This window comes from Tinamus guttatus, unplaced genomic scaffold (assembly GCF_059628265.1).
Source record: "Tinamus guttatus ecotype Peru unplaced genomic scaffold, ASM5962826v1 Tinamus_guttatus_pri_ptg000323l, whole genome shotgun sequence".
Lineage (NCBI taxonomy): Eukaryota > Metazoa > Chordata > Aves > Tinamiformes > Tinamidae > Tinamus > Tinamus guttatus.
In genome coordinates, this window is record NW_028288857.1 from 293,601 (window position 1) to 319,058 (window position 25,458).

Here is a 25,458-nt window from a genome sequence, read left to right on the forward strand (position 1 = left end):
GAAGGAATCCTCCCAGACTGGGAAGGAAGCAGCTCCAGGACTCCTCCTTGGGCACCTTCGCTGTGTTGCCTGTTCCTTCTCTCTGACCCAGCACCAATGTGCAGCAAACCATATCTCCAGCTGAAGGAATGTGCTGCAGAGAGCAGTCTGCTGCTGCCCCCCTCCTGCCAGCACTTCTCTTTCCAGGAAAACTGAAAGAGAGCTTAGAAATAGATGCTTGCTGCAGAGCTCTGTAGGTGGGAGGCACAAACGTGCTGGAAACCGCTGCACCAGCCCAGGGCAAAGGCACTGCAGGGCATGGGCAGAGCCGAGGTGTCACCCAGGGCCAAGGCAAGGCTGGAGAAGGAAGTATCACATCGACCACCTGCATTTTCCCACATGCTTGCACCCAGAGAGTCTTTGCACCTAGGATAAGAGGAATCAGACCTTCCTTTATGGCTCTTGTCCCTTTCTTGGTGTGAACACACTTCTAGGACCACGGCCTGGTGCATCCGTGCTCCTTCAGGTGCTGCTGCTTCTGCTGCTGGAGGTCACAGATCCATGCATCTGCTTAACCTGCTTGGCCATCCAAGCTTCTCCAAGCAGCATCCACCTTTCTCAGATGTGTCCTTGACCTGCTCTGAAGAGGGGGACAGGGTCCTCAGCTCATGGAGTGGCAATGCTGTCAGGTTCCTCCCGTCACCGAGCCCTTTTGTGCAATTGCTCAATATGGATCAGTCAGGGCTCAAGAACAACTGCCTTAAAAGCACCTATCATTTTTATAGCACTCTACCAGGTCCCAGAGCTTCCTGTCAAACACAGGACTATGATGGCAAGCCTGAAACCTCCTGGAGTATCTCCACGGGCCCTAGAACATCCTGGCAAGCCCAGAGCATCCCAGGAAACTTGAAGCATCTTGGCAGACCTGTAGCATCCCAGCAGGACCCAGAGCCTCCTGACATGCTTACCACTATGATGATAACCCTGGAGCCGCTCCGACAGACCTGGAATATCTCCCACAGGCTCTAGAGTATCCCTGCAAGCCCAGAGCATCCCAGGAGATCTGTAGTATCTTGGCAGACCCAGCAGCATCGCAGCAGGACTCAAAGCACCCTGCCAAGTCTTGGGAGCCTTCTGGCAGACCAACAACATCCCAGCAGGACCCAGAGCACCCTGCCAAGTCTTGGAAGCCTCTTGGCACACTCAGGACTATGATGATAACCACAGAGCTTCCTGGCAGACCTGGAGTATGCTCACAGGCTGTAGAGCATCCCGACAGGCCCAGAGCATCCCAGACCTCTAGCACCCTGGCAGACCTGAAGCCTCTTGGCAGAACCACAGCATGCCAGCAGGACCCAGGGCACCCTGCCCAGTCTTGAGAGTCTCCTGGCAGATCTGGAGCATCCCAGCAGGACCCAGAGCCTCCTGTCATGCTCAGAACTGTGATGATAACCCTGGAGCCTCCTGGCAGAGCTGGAATATCTCCTAGAACACCCAGCGAGCCCAGAGCATCCAGCAGGAGACTTGGAGCATTCTGACAGACCTGGAGCCCCCGGGCAGGCCCAGAGCATCCCAGCAGGACCCAGAGCACCCCGCCAAGTCTCGGGAGCCTCCGGACAAAGCGGGGGGCAGCCCGGCGCCTCCCCGGCGCAGCCTGCGCCTCCTCCCGGGCAGCGCGGAACCCGCGTGCGGAGCGGAGCGGACCCGGCGGCGGGGACCCGGCGGCGGGGCCCGCGGGGGGCGCCCGCGGCCCGGTGCGGCCGCTCCGCCCCGGGGCCGCCCCGCCCGCCCCGCCGCGGCCGCTCCGCCCGCCCCGTCGGGGCCGCCCCGGCGCTGGAGGCGCCGCGCGGCCGGGCCTGGCAGTGGCGGCGGCGCCATGGGCGAGGCGGCCGTGCCCTGCCGGGTGCAGTACCTGGAGGATGCGGATCCCTTCGGCTGCAGCAGCTTCCGGAGCCGCGGCGGGCGCCCGTGTTCGCCGTGGCGGAGGCGGAGGCGCTGGGCGCGCAGCTGCCCGCGCTGCACCGCCTGCTCGCCGCGCCGCTGCCGGTGAGAGCGCCCGCGCCGCGGGGCCCAGGGGGGACGGGGCGCGGGCACCGTCACCGCGGCCTCGGGCCTGTCCGGGGGGAGACGGGGAGGAGGTGAGGGTGGCACCGCTGCGACAGGCAGGGGGGGTGGCGGGCCGGGCGCGGCGGCTCCCCGTGAGGGTCTGCGGTACCGGGGTGCAGCGGGGGACCCAGCAGAATGGCGCCGTCGGACGGAGGTGGCTCGGGTGGCCTGCGATGGCAGGGACTGGGGGCCTGAGGTCCCCTGTGTGGTCGGGTGCCCCTGCCCCGGGGCTTAGCCGTGACACCATGGCCCGGAGCTGGGAGCAGGCAATGCAACCGCGCGGGTGCCCCATCCGGTGGGGACTTCAGCTTCGTCACCACCCTAAAATATAACCTGGTGGTAGCCGAGTGAAGCAGGTTCAGTCTGTCCCCAAGGCAGTGGCACGTTCTGCTGGTTTGGTGGAGGGACTGCAAGGAACTGAGAGGAGCTGCCCCCGGAGCTGAGCCATCCCCAAAACATCCCTTGTGCCCCTGTGCTGCCAGGAAAACAGGTGCTTCACACAGTGGGTTACATCTGCAGTGCTGCGGCCAGGCTCTGGCCCGGGTCCGTCCTGGGTGTCAAGTCACGTCAGGGAACTCCTGCTTTCCCCATGAGGAACTGGCTCTGCTTGAGGGCTGCTCTGCAGGCGCTGTGACACGAAGGGAGCAACGACTTGAGTGGACAGTTGTGACCTGTGGGTTTTCAGCTGCCAACGAGCAGGGGATGTCTCAGACCCACTGCCCACAAGGAAGGAGAGTTTGGAGAGTGCATTGGGACAGGACTTGCCCACGCTCACACTGTGGCAGGACCCTGAGGATGGGGACGTGGCCGCTGTCCGGGGAGATGCCCACAAACGCGGACAGAGCCGCAGGGATGCGTGAGTCCCCGCAGCAAAGTGGATGACCTTGGTTAGACCAGTTGCTCTTCCATGGGAGGTCCATCGGCAGCGTCCGCGTGCCTGGGGAAGCGGAGGCAATAGCTTTGTCCCTGCGGCTGAACCAGGAGGCTCTGTGTTGCCACAGCCACCCTTTCCACACCGGCTTCTGGGAGAATGTGACCATCGCTGAGGCTCATCTGCTTGGCCTGCCTGTCGTGGGGACAGCAGTGGCCTTGGGGACCCGTCTCAGTGCTGTGTGGCCACTGGGTCAGCAGGGACCTGCTGCGGAGGGACAAGGAGATGGTGTCTCCGAGCGTCCCCCACGTGCAGCTGCATCTCTGCTGCAGGAAAGAGCAGCCAGCAGGAAGGGTGGAGGCTGAAGCGGAGCGGCGCTGGTGCCCTGCTGGGGATGTGGCTGCCATCCCTGTGCTGGCCCCTGCTCTGGTGACAGCCAAACATTTCTGTTTTGCAGCTCGTCGGGCTGTAGGAGTGAAGGCAAAGGGAGGGGAAGAGCAAATGCCCAGCCAGGCAGAGGAGGAGGAGAAAGATTCCTTTCTTGGAGCCGTGGCTGGGAAGTGGGATAGCAGAAGGGGGAAATGGGCTCTGTACACCAGCTCTCTTTGCCAGGAGAGAAGGGACTTGCTGCGAGAGACCTTTGACGGCCCCAAATGTACTCCCTTGAATCCGGCCCTTCGTTTTTCTTGGAGCAAAGCAGCAGCGTCTCGTGTTGTCGCAGTCATGAGATTTTTAGCCAGTGACTCCATGGAGGTTGTTTGGGCACAAAAAGCCTGAGACACGATGGACGGAGCCAACTCGAATTTCAAGCGTGCGTCCTCCACCCTGGGCAGGAGCCATCTGTAACGGGATCGCTGTTCTCAAAGGCCAGAGCCACCGTGGGTGACATCAGAAGCTGAATCGGAGAGGTCCCCCAAGGCATGAGAGCTGTTGTGTCTGGCAGAGATGTGTTGGATGCGAGGCTAAAGGGCTCCCTTAGGACTGAGGCTCTGCTCCCTGCATACGGCCAATGCCAGGTGCTTCTACCCAAGTTTTCCACAGAGCACAGAGTTTTCCTTAGCAAAGTCATGGAAAGGTTGCTGGGACCCTGCTCTGGGCTTATAAACAGAGTTCTTATCCCATGGATCCAAGGAGGACTGTGCAGTGGGACAGCTGTGACATATCCTGATGTGAGACCAAGGGAACCAGGACTAGGGCTTGCAGGAGCTGATGTCCCTCTGACAAGCCTCTCACCATGGGCATTAGGATCTGTGTCCCATGGAGCAAGGTTGCCTGAGCTGTGCCTTTGGTCCAAATTAGGAGCCGTCACTCTGGAGACTGCGCAGGCATCCTTGCCCTGGCGCAGACTCCCAAAGGATTTATCCCTCTGGATGTGCCCGTTGTGCCAGGTAATATTTGGAGCGCCGTGACTCGAGGTGCTAAAATTAGCAAACCAACAGACCGATTTTCCTTTCCTTTTTAGCACTTGTTTTGAAAATGCAGGTGGCCCCAGCCAAGGCTAGACCTGTTCCGAGCCGGGCACACTGACTCTGGAGAGCCACTGCCCCACTGCCTGGTGGCTTCCAGGGGGAGTGTTGATGACAGGCAGGAAAAGGTCAGGATAACCAACCATCTGGTCATGACTGAGGTCCTGCAGCAACATTCCTTACCTTCAGACCAGTTGTTCCCCAAAGGAGTGAGGCCACAAGCTGGCACGTGCTCTGGAACAGAGATGCATCATTGCAAGGAGCTACTCACAAGGTCATCGCAGTGCATCCTTCTGGCCAACACCTCCCATTCCCTTTAGCGACACCCTAAGGACTTTGTCTTCCTGACCGGGACCAGCAGCTGATGGCTTTTTCATGCCTTCTGGAAAGTGTGTTCGTGCCTGAAATATCTTCCCATTTTATTTTCTATAGCGGCCAGCCATATTGTTCTAGTTCGGGCCAATAATCACTCGTTTATTTATTTTCGAGGTTTCTTGCATTTCTGTAGTGCATTTGGGTGGCATATCCTCGATTTGCTTCAAGTGCTCTCTAACCCCAGTTAGGCCACCCAGTTTTGCCTTGCTCTGCAAAGGCTGCTGCACTCTGTGCTGGCCCTGCTATCTGAGCTCTGCATCTAGGGATTTTTCCAAACAATTGCAACCCGGAGCTGGCCGGAGCCTTCCTTCCCCCCCGGAAACCCGGGGAAGAGCAGACGGCTCGGCCGCTTTGGTGCGAGAGGTCGCGCTTCCCCTCGAGGAAAGCAAGACACGGAAGGCTCAGAGCTTCCCGAGGGGTCCAGGTTGGACGTGAGCGGCCGGAGGAGGAGGAGGAGGCAGCATCTCCTGCGCACAGTGGTGGAGAGCAACGATGAGCAGGAGGGCTCGGAAACAGCAATGTCCCTGTGCAAAAATAACAGTGGAGAAGTGGCTGCTTGCAGCCCTCCTGGAGAATCCGCTTTCAGAGCGGCCGGCAGGATGATGTACGTCCTGTCGGATAGATGATGTACGTCCTGTCAGATGGCTGGGGAGTCATTGAGTCAGCACGGCATTCCCGGTAGCTTTTCTATGTCTTGCAAGCAGCAGAGCCAGGGAATTAGCTGTGTCCCTCCTCATTTAACTACTTTTAAATGATTCCTGCTGTGTCTTGTTAAATATTTAGAGATGACTCTTGCAGCACAGCAGTTTTTTCTTCTCCCTGGTCCACTGTCACGAAGCTCGTTGCCGTCGTGAGGTGCATTGCAAGATCTCTGCCCAGAGGCTCATGCCACCCATCACAGCAGCACTTGCTCCCATCTGTCAGGCAGGAAAGGGCAGGAGGCCATAACTGAGTGGCCCAGCAATAAACATCCTCACAGGAGGCATCATCCTGCCCATTCTTCATTGAAAAAATACATGCCACTCCTGCGGCTCAGCTGGAAACCCCACGACCCTCCCATGCCATCCTGTAACTGCAGAGGCCAGGTGCTGCTGTCTTGGTTTTGGAGCCTTTCAGTCCTTCTGCCTCAGGACACGTAGCCGAGACCAAACAGTGCTTTATCGGGGTGATTTTTACTTGTATATAAAGCAGTATATTGAATATAAGAAGTGAGTGTCCTAAAGGTGTATGTCTGATGCTATAGGAGAGATGGAGGCTACAAGTATCTCCATAGGGCTCTGGCATCTGATCATATTTTAGACCATATAAAATTCATCATGAACAGGCTTCATGGTCACATAAATTGTGAATCCAGGTGTGTTTTGGAAGGACAGGAAGATGCTTGGAATGCTCGGGTGTTTTTGAGTCTCTGGTGCCTTGTGGTCTGAGGTCTGGTGCCTAGAGTCGCTGCCTTGAGTTCTTCAGTGCAAGAAGTCGCGCTTCCCCTCAAGGAAAGCAAGGCACGGAGGGCTCGGAGCCATTGGGCTCACCACAGATTCTTCCTAGAATAGCAGTGTGGGGGATTTCCATGTGCATTGGGCCTGGCTGAGGAGGCATCTCCACATCAAGTGTTGGCCTCGGACTGTGCTCCAAGGGTTGAGGGAGCCAGAGAGCTGTCCAGAGCGTTACAGGGCTCCACGATGTTGGGAAATTGTTGTTGCCAAAGGAAGAGAAAGTATTATAAAGGGGCAGAAGTGCTTCCTTTCCCATCAGATATAAAAAAAGGACGTTTACTGTATGTCCTCGGAGCGTCTTCTCACCCTGGTGTACCTCATGCCTTGCTGCGATAGAGCCTCAGCAGGAAGACGATGGAGATGTGGCCATGGTGTCCCTAGATGTGGCCAGTCGCTTTCCTGCCTTGCCTAGGAGCCTTCTCTGCTATCGGGACAGTGCTGGGGCCAGCCGGGGCTCCCCGGAAGTGTGGAGCGTTGTGAGATGTGGGGACAGGCTGTTGGAAGCGAGAGTGGAAGAAGCAGCAGGGGCAGTGGTGACTGGCGGCATTTAGAGCTCTAAACTGCGTAGCCTGCTGAAAGAGGGCAAGGAGCCAAACACAAATTCGTTGCCCTGGAGGCACAGGGGAAACAAGTCCTGACGAGTCCTCTGCGCCTGGCATTTCGCATCACTGCCCTGTCTTCTCCCCAGGGCACAGGACGACTGGCACGGTGTCTTCTGCCGCTCGGGGCCTTCTCCAGTCCAGAGAGCTGCAATCATTTAGCTGAGCCCCAGGGCCCTTAAATTAACCGGGGAAAATATGAATGAGTCTGACTTACCCGGGCAGTGACAGTCGCTTATTCTAAACCATGACTTTTGCAAGGAAATGCATCACTGTTTCTGGTGAGATGAAAGAAAAAAGAAAAAAAGTGATCAAAATGCTTTGTAGCCATAGGCAATCTGGGACATGTGATGAGGTACAACTTGACTCATAGAACCACAAGGGTGTTGGAAAGGACTGAAGTTTGGAGAGTCCCTGCTCACAGTGGGTAAGAAACCAGCACAGATGATATCTCCAAGCAGCACAAGGCTCCTACATCCGGAGGGTTTTCTCTTGTTCCCAAACCAAAAGGTCTGGTTCTTCCTCATCAGTTGTCTCAAGCTTATGGTCAGCTTATGAGCTGCTCCAAGCTGGTTTTGAAATGAACCCCTGTGATATATGGCTGATGCATATAGAAACCAGCATGACACAGGAAGCATTTTCTAGTGGAACAACTTGGTTTGGCGTTCCAAAAGAGCCAAGAGAAGCCAAGAAACCCTTGTGGGCTCTCGCCTGGGACCTCTGATGCTTCTCCAGCCTGTGGCTGAGGCGCTCAACTCTCCAGGAAGTGGTGGTGATTCTGCTTTCTGAGCACAGCAACCCTTGATGCTGGGCAGCACTTCCTGGGAAGATGGGGAAAGAAGCACCTGGGGGAGCATGTGGCTCTCCTCATTCTGCAGAGGGCCTTGTTTGAGCAAGCTGTTGAGGTGCCAGTCAGCAGGGGAAAGTTCAACTTGTTTTAGATGTGTCTGTTGGTCTGCCTTGGCTGCAGAGGCCTCTAGACAGGCTTTGGTGGAGACATCTCCATTTTGTGTGCCCACAGTTTGCGGGGGTCAGTAGTGCACTGGAGGAAGCAGGTGTTCCCTGAGAAATCACTTGCTGGTTGCATGTGTCTTCTTTGTGTGTCTTCTTCAGAGTGACTTCAGCTGCTTGGCTTTGCACGTGCTGGCCCGATCAGGGAGACCTGAGCGTTTCCACCTTCCTCATACTTCAGGTTGGAGAGGTGCTATCAGTTCCTATGGCCCGAACACGCTGTCCGCAGCGGTGTGACCACAGGCTGAGGCCCAGGTCTTGCATGGCTGTGTTGCAGACCCTTTGGTGCATCTTAAAACCTTGTCCAAGGGCCCGGGAGTAACCCCCTTGCAGGCTCTTAGGGTGGTCAGTGCTCTCCAAAGTAGGAAGCGCTGCCCCAGGAGGGCTCCTCAGGCAGCCAAAGCCTGGAACAGCTCATGTCCATCCCCATCGGGGCCGGTGCCAGCAGATGCTCTCAGTCTGGGGGTGCATCCGAACCCAGGGCTCCACTTTTGGATCATTCCTTGCGGGAAGCTCCACTGCTGCCAAGCTCACATGGGAAACTCACAGCTGCATTCCAGGGGCTTGGCCTCCCCAGCCAGCTGGGACATGTAACTGGGTCCCTGGAGGAGTGGTAAACATTAACTCTCCCTTGCCTGGGATTTGGCAGCCCCACAGAGCTGATATTTCTCTATCAGAGCTGTGTGGGGGCTGCTACTTGCTGTGTTTGACTGTAGCTGGCGCAAGCTGCAGCCCTCACATGCTCCCTGACCTTGGAGAGGTGCAGAAAGGTACCCCAGGGGAGCACAACCCTTGTGCAGGTCTTCAAGCCAGCGAACACTAGATAACCCAGCCCCTGCTCACATCCAAAGCCTCTTGCATCAGGGCTGGTGCGGGGTGCCCTTCTTTGGTCTCCCACAACGGGCTGCAGGGCAGCGGTGGTTCTGTGGGCTCTGAAGACTGAAGTGCCAGCTGAAGTTATGCTCCTCCTGCAGTGAGAGTCTTGTGCAATCTCGTAACCCAAGAAACCAGGGTTTTAATGGCAAACAAACAGAGCAAGGTGCGGGAGGTGTATTCGGAGTCGGTCGGCGCTGGCCTTTGCTGAGGGGATCCTTGGCTTTCCCTAACCCCAAGGAGTGGCAGGGCAGCTGTTGATGATGGAGGAGCTGTGGTCATCTGCATCTGAGCACCTCAGTCATGGAGGTTTCTGTAATTAGGGCCTGAAAAGGGATGTATTATTGGAGGACTGAGCAGGCCTCCTTCTCCTCCCTGTGTGCAGCAAGTGCTGTTTGCTCAAGAGAGTCCTGCATGTGTCTTAGGAACAGGACAATGTGCACTGCAGCAGCAGGGCTGCTGGCAAAGTCAGGCAGAGGTTGCTGTCCCTCTGGTTTCCTTCAGGCCCATAGGGCAAGCTTCTCTGTCCTCCTTCCTAGCATGCCAGGAGGTCGTGGGCAATGCAAGCTCGTGAGCATCGTGAGGCCAGATCTCTTCTGCAGGGTTGTTGTTAACCAGAGCTTGCTCAGGAGCCCTGCCAGCTCCCTTGAACCTAGAGAGGTGATGGGTCCATGTTATAGGAGGGTCCATGAGGGTCCATGGAGAAGACTGGAGGGAGAGTCAATGTCAAGGGCAACAGGTCTCATCCAAGCAGGCGCTGTGGGTCTTGTGTTGTGATGGTTTAAGTGTTGGGGGCACTTTGCAGGCGCTGTGCCCACTGTCCAGGGCAGCTGGGAATGCTGTGCCTGGGCTAGGGTCCTAGTGGGTGCTGTGCGCGGGCTCTCTGGGAGGGTACCCTCGCCTTACGCTAGCCTGGCCTCAGCCTGTGCTTCTCCCTCTCTTGCGGGACTGTGCCGGTGCCGCATAGCAGCCTGATGAGCTGGAGGCTGAGTCAGGCCTGGTGAGTCACCCGTTCCTGCGCCAGGCCCCGCACGCGCTGTCCCGCAGCCGCCTGCCTGGCACGGGCCTGCCCAGGGCCTGCAGAGCTCTGCGTGCTGGGACACCCACGTGGGAGATACTCTGCTGTGGGGTCTCTGAGGGTCTTGGGATGTGATGAACTTGACTATCTGGTGGCTTGGTCACTTTGTGGGTACTGTGCATGGTGGCCTGGACACCTAGATGGTCACCAGAGACTGTCTGTACGGTCAGAGGTGATTCATCTGCCCCATAAAGTAACCACCCTTGCGAGGAGGTAAACTGGAGCTCGATGGATCAGATGTGTCAGCCTCCAGCATCAGTTCCTGGGCTGGATCAGCTGTATCCTGTCCAAGCAGGATGGGGCTTGTGACCTTGGGACACTTGAACCTGACACTCAGGGCAGTGCAGAGCAGGGTGGGGAGAGAGTCTCAAGCAGGCCCAGCCCTGCACCCAAGGGCTCTTGGAAGTGCTGGGGCAGCAGAAGTGCAGGCAGGAGGCTTGATGGGGTAACTCGCTTCCTTCAGGAGTCAGAGATGGGCTGTGGGGAAGGATGTGTACACCGCTGTCCTCACCAGCAGCACATGGGGATGCTTTCTCCTCACATGAGCTGTCTGTTTCTCCAGCTGGAAGACTGCACCCTGCAGGTTTCACCATCCGGACACTACCTGGACCTTGACCTGTCCTTGCTGGAGCAGAAGGATGACCTGGAGGGTTTCTACGAGGAGGTCAAGTGAGTGATGTGGGGCTGCAGGGCCGGTGGACCCTCTGGTGATGGCTGAGGGTGGGCATGGAGGTCCTGTGGGTTCCTGCCACAGCATGCGAGCCTCTGACCCTTGGTGCTGGGGAGAGGAGCTCAGCAAGGCCGTGGTGGGGAGATGGGGGCTCTGGACCTTCACACCGCATGTTCTCTCATCCCAGAAAGGGAAGACGACCGACTCTGATCCTGCGCACGCAGCTCTCTGTCCGAGTCCATGTCATCATTGGTGAGTCCAGGGGTGCGCCATGAGCCCTGCTGCACGACCACCCAAATTGCCCCCCACCTTGATGGGAAACCCATGGGTTAATCTCCTCCACCCCCGGAGATCAGAACTTGCATTTCTTAGGCTGGGAGCCAAAGGCTCCCACACTACAAGTCTTCTGGGTCATTCAGGCAAGCTCTAAATTTAGCTTTAGAGAACACAAACAAGTAGCTGGTGTGCAGCAAAAAGCCTTGCTGCTGCTTCAGGCATCCTGTTTGGAAAACCAGCAAAATACTTGGAAGTCTCGAGTCTTTCTGGCTGTAGCATGGGAAAGAAAGAAAAGAGCCTTTGATTGGAGTGTCGCCGAACAAGCCTCATCTGGTCACAGCAGTCTGCAGCCTGTCTGACCAGTGACCATGGACACGGTCAAGGAGAAGATCCCTCCCTTGCCCATGAGCTGCCAATCCACCCTTTGCTCCTCACCGTTGGTGATGCCAAGTGGGGCCAGGGCAGCGGACAAGCTCTGTGGGGCAGGCATGTGGGTTTGTGCCTGCTGGGTCCTCTTTCCGTCTCAGCTTTGCAACATCTTGCATGCCTGAGAGCTGGGATTCCTTGCTGGGCTTTGCCCCGCTGTCCCCAGTGCGTGCTCCCCTTTCCTACCCTTGCAGGAAGGCCGAGGTCACGGTGGTTGCTCCTTGCAAGTGGTTCCCAGGCTCCGGATGAGCTCTAGGCTGCTCTGCTTTCCATCTCCTCCAATGCAGTGGAGGCGGTGGGTGCCGGGACCACATGTTTTACAGAGCCCTCGCCAGCATGTCTTGAAACCTCCCTGAACAGCTTATTTTTTGGCTTGTTAAAGCTCCTATCCTGACCCAAATAACTCAGGATGCTGCCGAGGAGATGAGCCAGATTCGGCCTTCAGAGCAGGAAATCAGGAGGAAACCAGCACCGCAGCTATGAAAGAAAAACAGATCTGTGCTCTGGCTGCTGCTGAGTGCTGGGAGAGGCAGAGGCCGTGGCCTGCGCGCACCGAGCCAGCAGCGCTGATGAGGCTCATCGGGCTGATTCAGCACCCAGCACTGGGCAGAGGTTTCCAGTCTGGCCAAAGAAAACACTGAGCTGCACCAGACCACGGGGCGAGTGCGTGGGACCTCAGCCCCGGCCCTCTCTGGCCACGGGCAGCGAGAGGCAACGCTGGACGCCTGCTGTGTGCACGCTGCCCTCTTGGTCTGGCCTCCACTGCCTGGAGGTTGGTGGCTCTCCTGCTGTCCCCAAGCAGCTGATGTCCGAGACTCCTCGCTGCCTTGGGGCTAACATGTGTGAGAGCCACTGCAGACCAGGCAGCAGGCAGGACCTTTCAGGAGCTGTCCCATCACCTGAGCTTCCATGGGCAGAGTGGCACCTTTACTATCATCGTGTGCTGAGTCACCTGCCACGTCTTTGCAGGTGTCTCCAAGACAGTTACTCAGCCCTGGGGTGGAGGAGAGGGCTGGTAAATGCTCCCAATAAGAGTGGCAACCTGCCTTGGCTCTACTCCCAGCCCTAGGCATCTGCATGCCTGTGGGGAGCGGGCGCAGCTGAGCACTACAGGGATGATGCAGAGCTCCTTGGGGATCCCTGCATGTGGTTTGGGAGCTCCATCCACATTTGGGGGTTCTCTTCCCAATTGCAGGGGCTCTCTGCGTCCATCCTCTGCTCTCCCCTTTCCCAGGGCATAACTTGTGTTGCTGTTTCCACCTGATGCTACCCCGTTTTGCAGCCTGCAGCTGCTCTGGTGCATATAGCGTCTTTTTTTATGGTTCCTGAACTCCCTCTGCTTTTCCATGATACTAGTTTTGGTGACCCAGGATCGCCAGTGAAGCGTGACTGTGCTGACAGCTCTGTGCCATGGGCTTTCACTAGTTAGTCAACAAATCAGGGGTTCTGCCCGCTCTTCTTTGATCCAGTTGACTTAGTCCAGTTATCCCTCCTGCTGTCCACACAGCTTTTATTTGTTTATTTTTTGCCAACACTATGTGTTCAATGTGTTCATCTGCTTTCTCTGGATGTGTTTCTATGGCTGGGGCAGCCATCAGAGCCCAGGAACCTTCTGGCCATGGAACAAAGCCAAAGATGATGCTGCAGAGTTGCCCATTGCCCTAGTAGGGCATCTCCTGAAGTTCTTGCTCTTTCCAAACGTCAAATGGGGCTCCGCAGACTCAAGAAACATTGAGATGGGGAGGAGTGAGGACGTCATCACCCAGAGGATGAAGCTCAGCCCTCCCGGTGCTGCTCCTCATAGTGTGCACCCGTGGGTGCCCCCTGCTGCCTTGCTGCTTGGCTCTGAGCAGCAGAGCCTGGGTGTCTGGCACTGTAATTCTCAACAGCTCATGCCATCCCCAGGGCACCTCCCGAGGCATCCCTGCTTTGGGGCTGGGCCGCGGCGCTGTCTAGAACAGATCAGGGCTGCCTGGGCGGTGAGGGGCAGTTAAAAACAGTTCTGCATCTTGTTCCTGTTTCGGTTCCGCACAGGAAACTAGAGGGGATATTTGTGTCATTGCTGGCAGAAAAAAAGAAGAAAATAGGAGGGCTGTGAGGGCTGGGATAAGGTCATTGTGGAACTGCAGCTGCTTCCTGTCTGCCAGTTTACCGTATCTCCCACCTCCGGGCCTGGTGGCTGTGGAGGAGCAGTGGGGCAATGGGACAATCCCCTTGCAGTGCTGGGTATAGCTAAATGCATGAGGACCTAGCAGGGCCATGGAATCCAAGGATGCTGGAGGAGCTGGTGCCTGCGTTTTGGAGGCCCTCCAGAGGCTGCAGGGAGGTGGGAAGCATGGTGGGGGTCTGCGTGTCCAGCCATGGAATAGCTGGTGCTCCAAAAGCACCTTCTTCAAGGAGCCACCTCCAGTTTCAGGAAGCTTTCAGAGCCCTGCTGTGGTGACCAGCCCCATGATGAGCTCCTACAGGTCCCCAGGACCCATCAGGTGACACCATCTCTCTCGTTCCCCTCCAGAGAAGCTGTACAACTCCCAGGGGCCGGAGCTGCGGCGATCCCTCTTCTCCCTCAAGCAGCTCTTTCAGGTACGGTCTTCCCAAGGATGACAGGATCTGGACAATTATCCTGGGCAGGACCAAGCTGTGCAGCCAGGGGTGGCTTAACCAGCTCCTCCATGGGGGCGCTGCCCTGGGGCTGGTGGCATGTCCTGTCTCCCAGGATTGAGGCCAAACTGGGCCCTTGGAGTTGTGAATAGGGACTCCTCTCTTTCACTGTCCTCTTTTCCGAAGTTCAACTTTTGTTTTCTGGAGCAGGATGCTCAGCTGGGATGCACACGTGCCTAGTAAGCTCCAGCTGGACCTGGGGGACCCTGTAACCTCCATGCATTTCAGGGGAGTGGGATGGGAGCCCCATGAGGATGTGTGTGCTTTATTCCTCAGGAGGACAAGGACCTTGTGCCAGAGTTTGTCAACATGGATGGGCTGACGTGCCTGATCAAAGTGGGAGCGGAGGCTGACCAGAACTACCAGAACTACATCCTCCGGGGTGAGTATTTGGCCCAGCAGTGCCCCGGGGCTGGTGGTGGGCCGGACATCTTGCCCTAGCATCTCAAATGCCAAGGCAGGCAGACTGGCACTTAAGGTAGTAAGTGAGTCTGTTTGGGCTACCCTGTGTATGGCTTGGCCCTACCTGTTCTTCACCTTGCAGCACTGAGCCAGATCATGCTCTTTGTGGATGGGATGCAGGGCGTCATCAACCACATTGAGACCATCCAGTGGCTCTACACTCTGTCTGGAAGCCCAGTAAGTGCCTGCTCCCCAGGAGGACTCGCTTTGCTTGCTGCTCTACCCGCTTTTTGCCATCCCTTCCCAGCCTCCCTGCCTCTGGCTGCCCCATCACACCAGCCTTTGTGGGATTTACCCACCTCTGCCTTCACATGGGGTTTAGCAGCTCATCACCTTCATGTCCTTGCTGGGCCCTGCTCTCACCTGCCCCGAGGGCATCACCTGAAATCTCTGAAGTGCCTCTTCCCCATAGCACTGTGCTCCTGCCCTATAAGACAACCTCCATCTCCAAGTGCCTTCTTGGTGCCCGTTTGCTCTCAGGAGAGTGACTGCAGGGCTGGAGCCCTCCAAGGCTGTGACTTGCCTGCAGAGCCATCAACAGCAGATCCTGGGCACAGCATCATGCATCAACTGTGCCAGCCATGCACACATGTTGCTGGGCTCACGGTTGGGCTCACGGTTGGGCAAGGGGGCTCTGGCAGTTCCTCCAGCTGTCTTTCCTCCTCCCAGTATCGCCTGGTGGTGAAGATGGCACTGAAGCTGCTACTGGTGTTCGTGGAGTACACGGAGCCCAACGCCCAGCTCCTTATCCATGCTGTGAACGCTGTGGATCAGGCAAGAGGTGGGTGCAAGAGCCCAAATTGCCAACAAAGTCCCTGCTCAGGGCTGCTCACCCTGCAGAGAGCCATGCCAAGCTGGGGGTGGTGATGGCAAGGGTGCCTCTATGCCAGTATGTGCCAGCTGTGATGGATGTGACCCAGTAGCTCGTGCAAGAGCACAGCTGGCTCGTGCAAAGGCACAGAGCCTCCGTGGACAAGCATGGGTCATGCCATGGTGCATCGGCCAACCTACATGTGGCATGTGGTCCAGTCTGCCAGGAGTCCAGTGGCTGGGCCAGGGTGGGAGCAGAGACCTGTGGTCATGGGTGCAGGCACTTGGGGGAGGATGCAGCCTGCTGCATCCCAGCTGGGTTCCTGGTGGTGCAAGGGGGTTGGTGCCACCACATCTGGGACGTGCATGCCGCTCTCCCTCACAGGCACATGTCCGTGGTCAAACCTGATGGCAATCCTACAGCAACGCAATGGGGCCGACACAGAGCTGCTGGTGTTCGCCATGACGCTCATCAACAAGGTCAGGACTTCACCCTCTTCCCAAAAGACCCGCTTCCCCCCGTGTCATCCCCAGGCCCTCTGTGGGGCTCAGTACCGTGAGCGCAGTCCCAGCTGGTTCCCTCTGATCCTGCTCAGACGCTGGCTGCCCTCCCAGATCAGGACTCCTTCTACGACGTGACGGACTGCCTCGAGCAGCAAGGCATGGAGAGCATGGTGCAGCAGTACCTGAGCAGCAAGGGCACCGACCTCGATTTGAAGCAGCAGTTTCTGCTCTACGAAGTGAGCGGCACTTCCTCCTGTGACATCTTCCACGGTACCTGGGTGCCCAAGGTGTTGGGTGTCCCTTAGGCATCTTATTTACCATCAGTGCCCAGGGCTTGGCAGCAGCCTGGCGCAAGCTGAGGCTCTGCCCAGCTCGCTCTGTGCTGCCAGCTCTACCCAACTCTTCTTTAGGACACAGAGATCATGGGTGGGTGTTGGGTGGGAGATGCCCAGGAGGGCTACGTGTGGGGTGTGTGGCTCCTGCCTCAGCCCTGTGTCCACCTCACAGAGTGCCCTCAAGCTGGAAGACGGCATCGAGGAGCCGCAGCCAGGTGGACGCAAGGAGCGGAGGAAGACAGACGAAGGGCGGCGCGGGTGGCGTTCCCAGGGCAGTGGAGCAGACCCCGGCTCTGGCACCAGCTCCCCGAGCGCCAACCATGAGACCCAGCAGCTGCTGGAGTCCCCCAGTGATGTGAAAAAGCCCCCTGCTGAGGACAGCCAGGCTCCTCTGGGGACAGATGTGCCGAAAAGCCCATCAGGGTGAGTGTGGCTTTGGGAACGCATGTGTGGGAGCAGGCAACAAGCTAGTCCTAGGGCTGCTGGCCAATGAACGGGGTGCATTGGGACATGATGGGGTGCAGGAGTGCAGGAAAGCTAAGGAGTGCCACTAGTTTGGACACCGTTGGCCACTGGCTGCCTGCAGGCCTGCTCTTCTTTGGGCTCTTGGCTTCTCCTTGTTTCCTGGTGACCCAAGGGTGCTCAGATGAGACATGAGGAGCTGTCTCAATGTCCACCATCCCTGATGGTGGTGGGGAATCCCTTGCCACAAGGACTGGCTGTCTTTCAGTATCACCTCATCTTCTAGGCCCTCCAAGAGCGTCTACAACAGCACGGCCAGCATGTGCCTGGCACTGTCCTCGCCCCCAGCCGAGAAGGAGCAGCCCCTGGGCCTGGGCGAGAGAAGTATTTACAAGTAAGCAGCCGGGAGAGGATGTAGCCCACAGCGGAGCCTTGATCCCAGGGCATGCGGAGGGAGGAGGAGTCCACCCGATGTTGTCCCTGCTGGGTTGTGCGTGGGGCTCCTAAGAGGGTTGGGCAGGGCCAGTGCCAAGGGATGGGGAGGCAGTGGGGTCTGAGTAGGCTCCATGGCTGGAAAGAGGTGTGACATAAGGGGCCGTCTGCTCTTCAAGAGAGCCGAGAGGGTCCTGCTTCCCCCAACACAACATCCTTCAGCCCCTGCCACCAGTTTGGCTCAGCAGGTTGCCCAAGAACAGCGGTCTAAGGGGAGAAGCTGGTGGTAGAGCCTGCTGGGACCATTGCTGCCTGCCCTCCTCTGCAAGGCCCTCTGCTTTGCAGCACTGGCTCTGTTTCTCACTCTGTATGGCCAAAATATGCTACAACTTGGGAGGTTGGGGTTGGGGAGGTAGGTCATGGCTCTTCTTCAGCTCTTGCTCCTGCTCTAGCTCTTTCCCTCTTATTCCTCCTCTCTGGTCGTGCTGATCCTCTCCTCTGCCCACTCTTTCTTGTCTTTCCTTTTGCAGGCTGCACCAAACAGCCCCTGTGTGGTAAGTGCCTGGGCTCTGTGTGCGTGGGTGATCCCTCCTGGCATGCTGCTCCTGGGCCAGTGCGAGCTGGGACCTGCCCCATGCTGCTTCCTACACCCGCCACCCTCCTTTGCCCCATGAGAAGTTTGCATGGAGGGCTCCCATCTGCAGCCCCCTCTCCTTGGCAGGGCTGCTGCCCTTGGCAGGGCAGGCAGACCCCACTCTGTCCCTGGCAGATGGTTACCATCATCTACAGGAGGCCCCTGGCAGCAGGCTGAGCTGCCCTAGCACAGGGGGACGGGTCCCCACCGCGCCATCATGGAATGCCACTTGATGTCCAGACAGGAGGTTGTTCTCCTGGGGCTCCCCTGCCTTGTGGTACTGTCCACAAGACCTGGCAGGTGTCCACAGGTAGTGGGGACAGCGGGGACAGTGAAACTTGATGTGTGCTGGCGTGGTGTGGGGTGAGGGCAGGTTTGGGCTGTGGGGTTGGCAGGCGTGAGGATGCTGCTCCTGGGAGATGCTCCGCTGCTCAGCGCTGGCTCAGCCCTGTGGCACTGCCGGGTAGGGGTGTGCAGAAGGCACGAGCCGCGGTGGGGCTGCTGACAGGGGGGCCTAACCCCTGTTTTCCCTCAGGCGGGAGGATGCCCCATCCTTGCATGGGGACAAGCCCATTCTGAGGAAGTTTGAGTAAGTAGAGGCATGCGTGTGTCTCTAGGCATGTGCTTCCTCAAGCTGGAGCCTGACCAGACCCTGCAGCTGTTCAGGTGCTGGGTGGGCAAAGAATGAGATGCAGGAGGGTCGCCCAACAAGTTTGAGCCCTGCTGGGCCATGGATGCATCCCCAGGATCCTCCTTTTTGGACCTGATTTTGAATGAGGGCTGCAGTGAAGTCCAGCTCCTCAAGGTTCTTGGGGCCAAGGGGTATCTGCAGCACTCGGTTTGTGCAAACTGGGGGCCGTGCTACCTGCCGCCTGCTGCAGCTTCCCCCAGGCCCTGAGCCCTGGTTGGTGGCAGCACCGGGGATGCCAGTGTGAGCTGCAGGGATGCTGAGCAGGATGCTGCATCCTTGCCACTGTGGTGCCTTGCTATCCGAAGGGCTTGGAGAAGATAGGAGGAGATGCAGAGGCGTCATGCAGATGAACCATGCAGGATTTTTTGTCCCCATGATAAGAGTCCAGCTAGTTTGTGCATGGTGCAATGGCCCACAGAGAACCAACCATGTGCGGGCCATTCAAGCAGAAAGCTGGGTGCTGCATGAGTGAGAAGAGGACCCTGGGTTTTGCTGGGCTCTGTGCCACGGTGTCAGTCCAGCCCTGCTGGCACCCAGACCTTCAGCAGTGCTGTGTGCATAAAATGTGCATCATGCCCAGCTGCCCAAGGGGGAAACATTGGCTTGGGACTGCAGGACATCCAGTATGTTGGTGCCGTACAGATGTAGATAGGGAGAGCTGTGCCTCTGCAGTGTGTCCTACCACCGAGGGTGCGGTGCTGTGCCACCGCTCTGCAGCTGGGTTTGTGCGTGTGTGTGTGCAAGGAGTTTCTGTGTCATCCCATAGTTTGGCCCAACCGTGTGTTCCAGGCTGGGCCTTGCTGTGGAAGTGTGAGGGTTTCTTGCAATGCGGAATGGTGTGGCTTGTCCCGTGTTCCCCATCCTGTCCCTGGTTTGGTCTTGGCCAACATCTGCCTCTGTTGGGCTTTTTTTTTTAGAGCTCGCTTTCTGGAGAACTTGGCTGCAGCCCAGAAGGAGAAGATCTCTTCCATGGCCAAAGGAAGACTCGATATCCTCAGTGATGCTACGCAGGAGCATCCTGTTGCTCTTGCTTGGGATGGGAACAGGAGCGCTGCTGAGCGTAGCACGGAACCACATGGCAAAAGTATGTGTAGGTCTGGGGTTGATGTGAATGTACTAGTTCTCTCTGGCCCATCAGCATCACTGGGGCCGGTCTTAAAGTCCCCTCTTGGCCCCAACTCACTCATGGTGAGTGAGCTGTTGTGCTGGGAGGACATCTCTCACCTGTGCCACTCTATGTACCAGGGTCTGAGCCCAGTCCCACCAGGGAACCAACCCCAACTCTATGTTTTGCCCAGCAGCACCTTCCTTCTCCAGACCATTTGTCTCACCCCTTTTCCCATCTTTCTGCAGGGTCCTGGGTGGGCCAGAAGGATACCACTGACTCCTGCAGTGCCATCTCCTCCGACACCAAGTTTATGCTGGATATGCTATACGCTAAAAGCTCCTCAGAGCCAGGACGGGAGCAGGTCTTCCCTGCAGGGCCAGTGTCCCCCCAACACCAGGACGAGACAGAGACGGAGGCTGAAGGAGGCTGTGTCGAGGGATATGGCCACCAGGAACAGGAGAGCACACGGCTTCACAACAGGGCTCCAGATGGGCCAGTTGCCAATGCCCATGCCCAGTTGGCACGTTCCATGTCAAACATTGATGTGGAGACGCACACAAAAGAAATGGAGAACACCCTGATGACACCCATTAAAAAGGACTCGGAGCCCACTTGGGAGCGCCTGGAGGCCTGCCCTGTGCACTGACCTGGGGGATGAGGAAGACTTTGATGTCCTGGACACAGGGTCCATGACTAATGGCTCCTTCCTCCCTCATGGCATTGAGGCAGCGAGTGCTGGAGCCCTCATGGCTCCCCCTCCACCTCCCACCAACCCTGGCTGCCCTCCACCCCCACCTCCACCTCCTATGATCCCTGGCTGCCCACCACCTCCACCTCCACCTCCACCTCCTGCAGGCCCTGGCTACCCACCACCTCCACCTCCACCTCCCACAATCACCAACTGCCCTCCACCGCCACTGGGGCCTCTGGGATCCTTGGTGACGGATGGCCCTTCCCAGGCCAAAAAGAAGAGGACAGTGAAGCTCTTCTGGAAGGAGCTAAAGCAGCTGGATGGCACTGTGGGGCCAGGCAGGTTTGGCCAGGGGACACTGTGGTCATCTCTGCAGAGAGTTGAGGTCAATGCTGACAGACTGGAGCATCTTTTTGAGTCCCGGGCAAAGGAAGTGCCAGCTTCCAAGGTACCAGCAACTTTACAGGCAGACGTGGATGGATTTATGGACATTGGGGGAAGGTGGTGTTAGGTCCTGTGAGGCCTGGGGACCTGGCTTCTATGTGTGCACTGTCACTACTAGTCAATCCCAGAGATGCTGCCCTCAGTCCAGAGGCAGGTGGTGGGCAGATCTTGGCTTGCCACCAGGTCCCTAACCTGTCTCACTTGCCCATGACATTTTCATGAGGGTGAACCCTTCACCTGGCTCTCAGCCTATATCCTCTTCTCTTTGCAGAAAGCAGTTGATGGGAAGAAGGTGGTGGTGGTGTTGGATCCCAAGAGGAGCAACGCCATCAACATTGGCCTCACGGTGCTGCCACCTGTGCATATCATAAAAACAGCTGTGCTTAATTTTGATGAGTTTGCAGTCAATAAGGAAGGGATTGAGGTGAGCGTGGCAGGATTTCTCCCCTTCCAGCGTCATCACATGGGTTGTCGTGTGAGTTGCCCCCACTGACAAGGAGGGGTGCATGCTATGATGCCTGTGCTGCCAATGTGGTACCGTGCAGATGAATGGTTTGCCATTCTCTTTGGTGACATGTGATATCTTAGGAGTCTGACACATCTTTCTTTGCCTGCCCTAGAAAATCCTGACCATGGTCCCAACTGAGGAGGAGAAGCAGAAGATCCAGGAGGCCCAGCTGGCTAACCCTGATGCGCCCCTGGGGTCCGCAGAGCAGTTCCTACTTGCCCTCTCTTCCATCAGTGATCTCACAGCAAGACTCCAGCTCTGGGCTTTCAAGTTGGACTATGAGAGTCTGGAGCAGGTATGGAGCAGGGCCTCATCTCCTCTCTGCCCTCCTGGGAGGGTTCTTGGGATAAGCTGAGGGCATCACATCTGTGCATGGGTGGCAATGTCCTGACCGAGGACAGGCTGCAGATCCCCAAGAGAAGGTGGGTCTGGGTGGTTTCCCTGTGGGAGGTGGCTGTTCTCATGGGCAGGGGCAAATGCTGAAGGAATGGGAGACAGGTCTCACTTCACACTCTTTTCTCCTCCAGGAGATTGCAGAACCCTTGTTTGACCTGAAAATGGGCATGGAGCAGCTGGCCAAAAATCACACCTTCAAATGCATCCTGGCCACACTGCTGGCCACAGGCAATTTCCTAAATGGCTCCCAGGTGAGGAGCTGGGTATGGGCCTGCTTGAGCAACCGCAGCTCATAAGGAGATGCAAGGTCTGTCCTGTCTGAGTACTGTAGGATGAGGACTGATCATAGTGCTCAAGAGGGACCAAGATATGTCTGGGAGGGCATCTCACACAGGGGTGGCACGGGTGCTGGCAGGAGCCCAGTTGTTCCATGCCATCTGTGGGAGGAACACTCAAGGGCCCTGCTGAGTCCATTGGGGTTTCAGAGCAGAGGCTTTGAGCTGGGCTATCTGGAGAAGGTCTCAGAGGTGAAGGACACGGTGCACCGGCAGTCCCTGCTCTACCATCTCTGCCAAATGGTGGTAGAGAAGTTCCCAGAAACCACGGACCTCTACTCGGAGATTGCCTCAATCACACGCTCAGCCAAGGTGAGTCTACAGCCCTCACCCCGGTGCCACCTTCTCCCTGCTCTGTCGTTACTATGACTTGGCAGGGTGAGGATGTGGATCCTGCGCTGCGCAGCTGGCTGGGCTTCCTGCGTCAGCACAGGGTGGCTGACAGCTGGTGTGCTGATCTCCCAGATCGACTTTGATGAGCTGGCGAACAGCCTGGTGCAGCTGGAACGAAGGTGCCGGGCATCCTGGGACAACCTCAAGGTGATCGCCAAGCATGAGACCAAGACAGTGCTGAAGAGCAAGCTGACTGACTTCCTCAAGGACAGCACCCAGCGCATTGTTGTCCTGAAAGTCGTGCACAGGCGCGTCCTCAACAGGTCAGTCAGTCACTCAGCAGTGTCCTGGGGATGGAAGAGGGAGACCTAGGTCCTGGGGATGCAGGAGGGAGCAGTAGGTGCCTTGCCCTGCTCTCCCCCAGTGAATACCTTGTGCAGTCCAGGGGTCCCTCTAGGTGAGGGACAATTCTGGTGGACCCATGGGTCTGTCAGTGCCAGGGATGGTGATGTCCCTGTTGTGACCAGCAGCCCCACATCACGGCAGGTTTCACTCTTTCCTGCTGTACCTGGGATACCCGGTGAGTGCTGCACGCGACGTGAAGGTGACTCTCATCTGCAAGCTCCTGAGGGAGTTTGCCCTGGAGTACCGCACCTGCCGGGAGCGCGTCCTGCAGCAGCAGAAGAAACGAGCTGCACACCGTGAGCGCAACAAGACACGGGGCCGACTTATCACTGAGGTATGAGGCCACTTGGTGTTCACCATGTTGCCCTGGAAGGAGGCAGGTATCGGCCATCTACGTCCCTCATACCGGTCTCTCATCCTGCTGCAGATGGAGAAATTCTCCGGTGTTGCCAACAACACAGAGACCGCCTCACCACCTGCAGTGGTGTCCACCAGCCCTGAGCAGCGGGAGCAGGCTGAAGCAGGCCATGAGAGCATGAAGAGCATGCTGATCTCTCCTACGGATGCACCTGCACGCCGCAGTCGAGCCAGCCGGGGTAGGAGCAAGCTGGGGTTGGGAACGAGGGCGACAGAGTAATGAAGTGGGAGCTGCTCAGAGAACGAGGCTCAAGGGGTGTCCAGCTGTCTGGACATGGCTGATGTTGGTGTCCCCATGCCCTTCACCTAGGGACAGGGCAAACCACCCCAACCCAGGGCTCCCCAGCCCAGGAGGATGTTCCCAGCTCCCCAGATGATGCCTCGGATGAAATTATGGACCGCTTGGTAAAGTCAGTCACGCACAACCCCAACCCTCGTCCCTGTGCCAACAGGGAGCGCAAGAGGTCCCGCGGCAATAGGAAGTCCTGTAAGTCAACATGGTGGCAGATGCCATACCCTAGCCCATCTTTCTCCCTCTCTCCATGCTCTGTCCCATCTCAATGTCCCAATCCTTGCATTCTGTCCTGTCTTCATTTCCATGTCCCCAAACTCTGTCCTGCCTCTGTGTCCTTTTCCCTGCCCCCATACTCTATCCCATGTTCCTGTGGTCTTTTCCTGCTGTGGGAGGTGTGAACTGGGTCTGCTGGCGTGGTCTAAAGTTCTTCTTTTCCCACAGTGAGGAGGACCCTGAAGAGCGGGCTCAGTGACGATTTGATGCAGGCCCTGGGTCTGGGGCAGGCACCTGGCATGGACGTTTGAGGCAGCCAGGGGAGCAGAGCCTGCCACCAGCGCTGGGGCTCCCACTGCTCCCCTTCTCAGCTGCCAGGGCTGCTTTGGCATCCCAAGGGGCAGGGCACGGCTGTTTGCCAAGCCCCACAGAGTGCTGGGCTAGCACTGCTGCACCTGATGCCACCACCGATGTGCTTCCTGGGGCCAACACATTCTACACCCTTGGCTCGACCTTGCTCTTCCTCTGTGGCCCTGAGCTCCAGGAATATTGGAGGGCAGAGTGGGAGTAATGTCCCAGGAGCTGCCCCAGAGCATCTAGAGCCCGCATCCAGTGTAGACGATGGAGGATGACGTGTGCTTCATGACGTGACTGCGGCCACGAGCTCAGAGACCGGGTGTGTTCGTGTTGAGGCTCAGGATTTGCTTTCTGAACAGTATTAGAGGGGGCAAGGGGCTGGACCCAGACCCTCTGGAGGAGATGGGTCTGGCCCAAGGCCGCTGTGGCAATAAAGTGATCTGACACTACTGCTGTCTCGTGTGGGTTTTTGCCCTGGCACGTGGGCTGGGCCCCGTGTGAACCTGGAGACCAGGGGACTCTGGAGGCTGCAGATGCAGCCAGGGACAAGGACAGAAGCAGGGGAGAAGGGTCAGTGCTCCCTCCAGCATCCCCCAAGGGTGGCAGGGGATATGCGTTGCCCGTGGATGTATATGGTGCTGGCCACGTGTCCGTGGACAAGGGGCTGGTCCTAAGCTGTAGTGCACTGCAGGAGCCATGGGGAAGGCATGACAGCCTCCACCGAGACAGACTGGCAGCGCCTGCTTCTCCTCTTTGTGTCCAGGCCTGGAAATGGTGTCCGCACGGGTGTCTGCTGGAGCTGGCCTGGCAGGAACCCCTTGTTGATCTGCCTCCCGCCTGGAGAGCACGCTGCCTTGGAAAACTGGAGAGGCTGCAGTTGTGGTGGGAGTGCAGCCAACACCACATCTGCTTCCAGCACCTCGAGGCAGAGGTGGCGGGCGGGCAGCAACTGCTGTGCCAGGTCCCACTGCCCACGCCAGCCTGGAAAGAGCAGCTTCCGTTCAGTGCTTTCAGGGGCTACATCCTGGGTTATAAACCATAAGGATGAGGAAGGCGCAGGGAAGTGGGCCCTTCTCTCCTACGACCGTGTGGCCACATATCAGCCAAGCTGCCCACATGGCTCTGTGGCTGCCAGGGGCACTCAGTGCTGCCCAGAACCCTGGCCACCCTGCAGAAGGTCCCCGGTGCTCTTCAAGTGTGAAGGGACAGCAGGGGTCTGGGTTGAAGACTGCCTTGCTCTTCTCTCCAAGCTTCTCTGTGTCCTGCAGCTCCCTGTTCCTCGGAGAGCCCGGCGCTGGGCCCCCCCACACCAGTACTTTTCCATGTACTAAAGCAGCATCCTCCCGGCTGCCACTGCACAGCCCCTCTGTCCTGCCGTGGTCAGGGGGCTGGGCCCAAGCTGCCCGCTGCCACGCAGGGACAGCACATGCCCCGGTCCTTAGGCGGGGGCTACCCTGCCGGGCGAGACTGAAGGCTGCCGCGAGCGCCGGCACCGGGGCCGTCTCAAGGCTGCAGTCCCAAGGGCAGGAGCAGGCTAGTCGGATCGGGAGCAAGGCTGCACTGTGATAAACCCAAGGACAGCAGTGGCAACATCCCCCCCATCTCAGCAAGCTCACTTCCCCAAATCCAGCAACTCCTTTGCAAAACCCTCTCTCTCTCTCTTTTTTTTTTTTTTTTTCCCTTTTTTCCTTTTTTAGCCAAAGAAGGAGCCAAGCAGAGCTGACATTACATGGCACAGGTTG

General features: G+C 57.7%; 1 protein-coding gene across 1 annotated transcript; it reads left to right on the forward strand.

Annotated features, from left to right (window-relative positions):
* The first annotated feature begins 1,843 nt into the window (after positions 1-1,843).
* Positions 1,844-24,164, forward strand: FHOD1 (formin homology 2 domain containing 1). The gene is given in 24 exon segments (XM_088529044.1): positions 1,844-1,922; positions 1,925-2,025; positions 10,414-10,520; positions 10,709-10,773; positions 13,739-13,806; positions 14,161-14,266; positions 14,429-14,523; positions 15,016-15,127; positions 15,542-15,636; positions 15,753-15,896; positions 16,168-16,418; positions 16,744-16,851; positions 19,132-19,298; positions 19,568-19,961; positions 19,963-20,461; positions 20,729-20,881; positions 21,078-21,260; positions 21,493-21,612; positions 21,847-22,008; positions 22,162-22,352; positions 22,576-22,768; positions 22,862-23,030; positions 23,162-23,338; positions 23,588-24,164. Coding segments are annotated over 24 exon segments (3,810 nt in total). The 5' UTR covers positions 1,844-1,855; the 3' UTR covers positions 23,671-24,164.
* Positions 24,165-25,458: the final 1,294 nt, after the last annotated feature.